The sequence below is a fragment of the Gavialis gangeticus genome, unplaced genomic scaffold (genome assembly GCF_001723915.1).
Source record: "Gavialis gangeticus isolate Ggan-Ray unplaced genomic scaffold, GavGan_comp1, whole genome shotgun sequence".
Taxonomy (NCBI): domain Eukaryota; kingdom Metazoa; phylum Chordata; order Crocodylia; family Gavialidae; genus Gavialis; species Gavialis gangeticus.
Genome location: NW_017729008.1, coordinates 13,978,249 through 13,986,030, shown reverse-complemented (window position 1 = coordinate 13,986,030; position 7,782 = coordinate 13,978,249). Strand labels below are relative to the sequence as shown.

The window sequence follows — 7,782 nt, the reverse complement described above, 5'->3', positions numbered from 1 at the left end:
TTCCAGGTCTTGGGGGCTCGGACAGTAAAGACATTTTTTGGTTGGCCAGACATGACTTGCCGCTGGTGAATCCATGCTGACTTTTCCTTATCACCATTTTCCCCTCCAAGTGCTTAGAAAATGGATTCCTTGGAGTTTGCTCCATGCTTTTTCCAGGGACTGAGGTGAGGCTGACTGGTCTATAGTTTTCTGGATCCTCCTTTTTCCTTTTCTTAAAAATGGGCACTATGTTTTCCCTTTTCCAATCATCTGGGACCTCTCCCTGTTGCCATGATTTTTCAAAGATGATGGCCAGTTGCTCTCCAGTCACATCAGCCAGCTCCCTCAGCACCCTTGGGTGTATCCCATCCAGCCCCATGGACTTGTACACATCCAGCTTTTCTAAATAGTCCCTAACCTGTTCTTTCACTACTGTTGGCTGCTCATCTCCTCCCCAAACTGTGCCATCTGGTGCAGTAGTCTGGGAGCTGACCTTGTCTGTGAAGGCTGAGGTGAAAAAAGGCATTGAGTACTTCAGCCTTTTCTGCATCCTCTGTCACCAAATGCTGTGGACTCTGCTGGGTCCCAGCCCAGTGAATTATATGGTGAAACATGAGCCTTTTGGCTTTTAACTAATATAATGCATAGTTTATATTATAAGTAGATGCCAAAGTGCTACTTAAGTGTGTTTATGGAGTACCTGTGATAAAATTTGCAGCAGCTTCAAAGAAGTTAAAATGTATCAATTCTGGATGAACTAAGTCTATGGGTACTATATGCAAATTACTACAGCTGTGCTTATTTTAAGATCAGTTATTTCAAATTTATTTCTCTCTTCCATGTGTTTAGGGAGAGCAGGGTCTGAGAGTAAGGAAAGGGAGAAAGAGCTGCAGGGGGCAGAGGACATAGGGGCTACCTGACTCCACAGATTGATTTTCCTTGCTGCAGCAGTGGGAGGGGCGATAAGTTCAAGAGAAACCTCCAAAAATTAGATTCTATACCTGGAAAATTATATCAAATGTATAAAGTTTTCACATATAGAATCTATTTATTGGGGGGGGTCATCTTATAATCTGGGTCATCTTATATTCAAGAAAACACAGAAATTTTCATTTCAATTGTAGCTGTAAATGCAATTCTGAACATCAGTTTTTCAGGAAAAACTACCACTCCGCCACTAAGAATTGATAATCATTTTGCTTAAAAATATCAACTGTTTTAGGGTGTACACAAATGAGTGATGTCTCTGCAAGCTGTTCTCTACCAGGAAAACAAACAAAACCATATTTCCAGAACATTATCTTTGGTGGAATACATAGAGAATAAATTAAAACAAGGTAGTACTGAGTTGCTGAATGGCAAGAAGCATACTTACTGCATTTGTGTATTTGTTAACAGAGGGACATACGATATTTATGTAAAATGTGATGGTGTTGGGAGATGTGTTGGTACCTATGATAACCGTGGAAGCTTTGGTGAGTTGGCTTTAATGTACAATACACCCAGAGCAGCTACAATAATAGCTACCTCTCCTGGTGCTGTTTGGGGTCTGGTAAGTGACATCTTTGTTTTACTATTTTTTATTTAAATGGTTTTATATTTACATAAAATGCATTAAAACTTGTATGGCAGACAAGTATAGCAGCATTGATTGAAAAACAGAGTATAATGTATTGTTTTAAAATGTCCTGAGAAAGTCTGGAAAAATATTGTCTGCTCAGGCACTGAATATAACAGCTAAGCAAACCTAAGCATCAGAAGGGTAATTGTAATTTTCTGTAAGAACACCAAGAAAAGTAATACTGGAAGCTTCCTAAGTATCTCCTAAGAGTTAGCTATGATTTTTCCAATTGCAGTTTTTCTGACAATTATTTTACCATGTATTTCTAAATATCACTAAACATGAATGCATTTGGCTACAGTAAAAAAACTCCAGCGTGAGGTTCATTATATCCAGAATCCACACAAAAGTAATAAATTTACCAAAATTTTCCCGAAGTGGCAGACCTTACATTCATATTCTGTACTTTACAAATGCCTTTTTCTATCTGAGTTTATATACAGATCTAGAGCCCACATTCCTTGCTGATCAGTGAGGTGCTAGACTGCTAAGCTTCTGTTAGAGCAGCTTGAGCATGGCTGGCATGGATTATAATCCTTATCTAGGCCCAAATCTAACTCCCCATAGGCAGGTAAGTAGCAATTTAGCCTCAAGAATGGTATTTTGGGCCATTTACATGGATTTTAGATCCTACTTCCCTTTTGCATTGCTCAGCTTGCCATTATGAGTGTGCTCAAAATAATCATAGAGAAGCAGGGCTGGAACAGACTTCCAGAGGTCGCTTAATCTCTGTCTGAGGCAGGATCATCCCTATCCAAAGCATCCTATACAATCCATAATTTAAACTCTACAGAAAACTACCATCTACCCTGACACAACACAGATATAACACCCTAACATGCCACAGATAAAGCAGGGGAATCATGGCAGCCAATGTCCTGTTTCTGTAAAAGGTTGTCAGTGTCTGCTCATGGGATCCCAGGTAGGAAGCCACATATCCAGCTGCAGAGGAAAGCAAAACCCTCCACAGTCTGTACCATTCTAGCCGTGGGGTAAAATTCCTTCCTGACCCCAAATATGGCAATTGATCTGACCCTGAGTGGAGGGGCAAGGCCCTCTAGCCAGGAACCCCTGGCTTTGGTCCCAGTAGGAGCACTGGTACATCCCAGGCAAAAAGTCCCCAGTCTTGGTGGTAGCCAACATCAAGTGCTATTGAGAGGCGTAAAAATGCACTCTTACCCTCTGTTGTGATCCTAATCTTCACAGAAAGGTATATAATTCCATCTGCATCCCCAAAATGTTAGTTGCAGATATACATGACCAGTGGCTAGGGAGAAAACTCTCCCAGCATTTAACCCAGCAGGCTTGTGGTTAGGGTACTTGCCCAGGCTGTGAAGTTCAGATCTAGGCCCCTTCATACAAAGGATGTTTCAACTTCCCAACAGAATGGCTGACCTGCTGGGTCTTGAGCTAGGCAGAGCTAAGAGCATTCCTCCCCCAGGCTGTTGAATCTTCTGCATCTGGCTCAGAAAACATAAACAGCATTGGAGGTAAATGTCAGGAAGCAGAAGCCATGGCCCCAAACTTTCAAGAGCAGGGCCCAGTTCACTGAGCCACAGAGCCTGCAGGCCAGACTCCCTCTAGCCTGCTGTTCTTTCAGTTCCCACATTATCTCCCCTCACTTTTGGCTCCACAATGAACCAGCTTCAAATGAAGGGGTGAGGGATGCTTTTAGCCCTGCCTAACCCATTGACAGCTGTTTAAAACACTTTGCTGGGAAGTTGGAGATGCAGGTTCAAACCCCATCTACGCCAGGGAGGTACTTCTTGAGCAAATGCTGTTACCACTTGGACAAAAGTCTGATGCCTTTCTTTTCCATTTTTCTGTGATTTGCATGGAGTTACATACCTTCCCAGCCTGAATAAAATCTAAAATATGTTAAAGTAGCCCCAAATATTGTTTATATGGCTAACTGTAGCCACATAAGTACTGTTTAACTAGGGTGACCATGTGGGGCAGTGTGGAATCCAGGACACTGCTCCCTTCCCCACTCCCTGCCCCCCAGTGCTCGTGTCAGCAGTGCTGCTGCAGGCAGAGGTGAGGGCAGGACAGTGTGGTGCAGCTCTGGTATTACTATTCAAGCTGCTAAGGGAGTTAATGGCCTGTTAATGACCTATTGTTCCTCACTTCACAGGTGTTAACAAACATCCCCCTTTTTTAATTGCCATTCTACTAATCAAGCTAACTGATTTTAGGGCAATTTTGCCTTCTACTAGAGATTCCTATTACAGTTTGTGCTGCTCTTCTTCCCTACCCCGTACCCATAATGTTCATTTTAATTTTCATCAGCCGGCCGGAACCGGCCTCTGAAATCCAGGACTGTCCTGAAAAATGGTGGTGGGGGTACTTTAACTAAAGCTCATCAAACAAGCTTTAGTTAAAGCGCCTCCACTGCCATTTTTCAGCCTGGGGACACTGATACACATAACACTGGAGTCTACTGCAGTGCAGTAATTACCACACTCCAGCAGACTTGATTAATTGAGCCTACTCTGATGTGATGTAATTACAGCATGTCAGAGCAACCTCGCTACACATATATAGGCACCCTGAGGATGCATACAGAAGTGACACTTTTTGCCTAATCTGGCCACAAAAAGCAATTCATAGCTGTGACCAAACACAAGTGCACAGCTACAGATAGCTTTAGAAATGGACAGTTGGGTGAAAATCTGACTGCTCATTGCACGTGTTATCAGATAAAGACGTTTCAAAATGTAGCTTCTTCTGTAACTTGTCTGCTGAGCTTCCAGCCTGTCCCTGTTTTCAGAACAGGAGAAGAGGAAAAGGTGCACGGAGAGTTCAGTCTGGGGTTTTTCAGTCCCCCCTGATGGGTGGGGTGGGTATATTGGAGCACCCTCCCTGAGGTGAGGGAGCTCCAATTCACCCACCCCACCCTTCAGCACCAGCTGGGGAGCCCCAAGAACAAGTTCCTTTGACTGCCTTCCACCCTCCCGTTCTGAAACCAGCGAGCGCTGGCAGTGAGCCCTAGCTGTTGCTATGGGAATCTGGCTGCAGGCTCCCACCCCACAGCTAGATTCCCCTTCTCCCTGGAACGGGCAGGGAACTTCTGTTTGGTCTGGGGTAACCTTGTAACTCAGAAGGCTTTGCAGAAATGGTTCTGAGTTAGCTGGGAGCTGCACTTCTATCTGTATCCTACAGCTCAACCAGCAGCAGGTGTGCAGGGAAGAAGGGGCAGAGAGTGATTATAAGTATGTTTGAAAGCCTTCCCAAAGACTCTTCCAAGGGAAGGTAAATTCTTAAAAAGGGAATGCAAACAAAAACAAAATTGGGAAGTCACCTGACTTCAAGGATTTCTTATCCAAACATCAGTATCTGAAATTGTATGATTTCAAATGTTTCAAATGACCCTTTCTAAAAGGAAACTGGTTCTTCCCATGCATCTTATTATTTCTGAGGCACATAAAATTGCCTTCTAATGATTGATCAGATTAAATATGTATTTATCACCTGTCTCTCATAAGCATTTTCCACCCAGAAAACATTTTCCATTAATACAAGGGTTTTTTTCCTCTTTGTGTTTACAGGACAGGTTAACGTTCCGGAGAATCATTGTAAAAAACAATGCCAAAAAGAGAAGAATGTATGAAAATTTTATTGAGTCATTGCCATTCCTTAAATCTTTAGAAGTAAGTTTACTTTTGCATTATTTTATCAAATGTGTCTGAGCTGCGTTATGAGCTTCTACTTTCTATGGCTGGGGAGGTTAACTTAGAATAAACTTCCTCTAAACTTTTCACACCTCTGTTTTGGAACAGAATCTTCTTTTTTGGTTATTTGTAAAACTGACAAAAACATTGCCCATTTTGGATTCTGTGTAAAGCTTAGTCACATGTTGACTGTAGGGGCAGACCCTGGAGCTAGCAGACAGCAGGGCATTCCAGAAACAGAGGATCTACCAATGCATATCAACTTGGAGAATGGCTGTACTTGATAGTATCAGAAGTTTTGGAGCATGAAGACTTTCAGTCCAAAAATAGAAGTTCAGTTACATCACCTGTAAATCAGAAATGTATTATCAGAGGCCTCTTTATCTGTGTTTTGGTAATAATCATAGCAAACAGATAAAGACATAAAACTGTGTATATAGTCACAGGAACAGGCATTAGACTAGCTACATATTATATTTGTAATATTAGTGGAATATTTCTAATATTGCCTTTTTTATAAAGGTATCAGAACGCTTAAAAGTGGTGGATGTTATAGGCACCAAAATATACAATGATGGAGAACAAATCATCGCTCAGGTATAGTAGTTCCCTGTCTGATTTAGTTTTTTGGTTTGTACAACTAAAATTAAATTAAATGCATGGATTCATTATAAATTGTATGTTAAGTTAGTCTTAAGAGGCACAAAGGCTATAAACTTGTTGGAAGACTTTATAATGTTAAAAATAAATTATAACGATTTACATTTCAATTAATATTTTACTGCAAAATGATTTTTGTGCAAATATTTGGCAAGCTATTTTCAATTCATTTTCTAGTGGCTTTTCTATTATTTTGATACTTTTATACTGTGTGTATCTACCATGAGCAGTGTGTCTCTCAGATGTGGTAAAGTAATTAATCTTGTCTCTGATAGGTGCATTCTTAGATTGTAGGGTTGTGCAAAGCTTTGGTTTCTGATTTGATATGGAGAAAATTCAGCCTGATTTGGCGGCCAAATCTCCGAATCCAAATCGAATCAGGAGCCCCATTAATCTCTCTGAAACAAATCAGAAGCCTCCGATTTGGAGAGGTTCAATGATTCAGCCATAAACGCAGCTTTATATGGTTTTTCTACATATCTTGAGGTACCAGGCACGGTTCATGAATGCTGAGATGGTGGGGCAGATGGAACATCCCACAGGAGTGCAGGGGTCCCCCGCATACTCAGCAGTGGACCCAGAAGTGGACCAGAAGTACTTCCGGTTCACTTCTGGGTACGCCACGGAGTATGTGGAGGACCCCACCCCCTGGCTTGGCAACTGGTGCCTCCTAGGTCGGTGGGGGGGGCACATAGAGTCCTCCCCATGGCTGATCACCGAGCTGGGAGGATGTGGGGTGGGGGGGGTCCACCCCACACTTGGCAGCAGACCCATAAGTGGACTGGAAGTACTCCCAGTCCACTTCTGGGTCTGCTCTGAGCATGCGGGGACCCCCCCCCCCCTTTCAGCATTCACCAGCCACGTCTGGTACCTCAAGGTACATAGAAAAAACATAGAAAGCTGATTCTTCAAATTGGAATCAAATCTTCAGATTTGGCCGAATTGAATTGGGACAGTGATCCAAATCAGCAAACTGAATCACTGCCCCCAAGTTGGGCCGAATCCAAATCAAGTACTGCCCACTTCGCACACCCCTGTTAGATTGTACAATGCTGTAAGTGATGTATGCTGGTTATAGGATGCCTCACCAATGTCTGATAGGCACATTCTTGCTGTTTTTAGCAGTTACTTTTTCATCTGCTCTACTTTAAAAAACATCGTTTGTCAGTCGGAACAAAATGAAGTAAACTAGTCTTTCATTGGTATATTTAGAGAATGTAAATGCTGTAGAAGCAGAAGAGACTGTTAATTACACTAACAGGCACAGAGATTTACTTGTCATTCAGTACCTGTTTATATATGCACATCCTTAGAACTGTGTGAAAATAATTGCATCGATTTAGGCCTCAGGCAGTGCAGACTCAGACTCTTCTTCAATTTCTGTTGGACACCTGCTTTTACCCCTTCTGTGCATGTTGATATTCTTGATAATATTCCATTATATTCTTTTCAAGAACAGAACAGCCTGGGAAATGGAATAGATCTTTGTAGTTAACTACTTGTAGGCACCGACTCAACTGTTCTCCTGTCATCCACTGGGTCAGTTAATAGCAGCTTGTTTGTTTAAAGAACTGAAGCCATTATCTTTATACAGATCCCATAGTTGTGTCTTCCTGTGCCTGAGATGGAGCTTTACTTGTGGTTTGTTCATGGTGTAGCAGGACTGGGATCTACATGAAGTCTCTCAGGGCCTTTCCTTTAAAGAAAGCTTGTTACTCATTTTTGTATGGATGTTTTCATAGTTTCATAGATTAAGGGTCGGAAGGGACCTAGTAGATCTTCTAGCCCGACCCCCTGCCAGGGCGGGAGAACAACAAAAACCTCAAAAACAAGAAACGGGACTCAAATGAG

The 7,782-nt window shown here is 42.2% G+C and overlaps 1 protein-coding gene across 2 annotated transcripts in view; it reads left to right on the top strand.

Annotated features, from left to right (window-relative positions):
• Window positions 1–7,782, top strand: part of PRKAR2B (protein kinase cAMP-dependent type II regulatory subunit beta) — a 228,105-nt gene that overhangs the window by 204,396 nt on the left and 15,927 nt on the right. For both annotated transcript variants that reach the window (XM_019509416.1, XM_019509417.1), the window contains 3 exons: window positions 1,378–1,531; window positions 5,149–5,250; window positions 5,794–5,868. In XM_019509416.1, coding sequence (XP_019364961.1) covers window positions 1,378–1,531; window positions 5,149–5,250; window positions 5,794–5,868 — 331 coding nt within the window. The remainder of the gene's footprint in view (window positions 1–1,377; window positions 1,532–5,148; window positions 5,251–5,793; window positions 5,869–7,782) is intronic.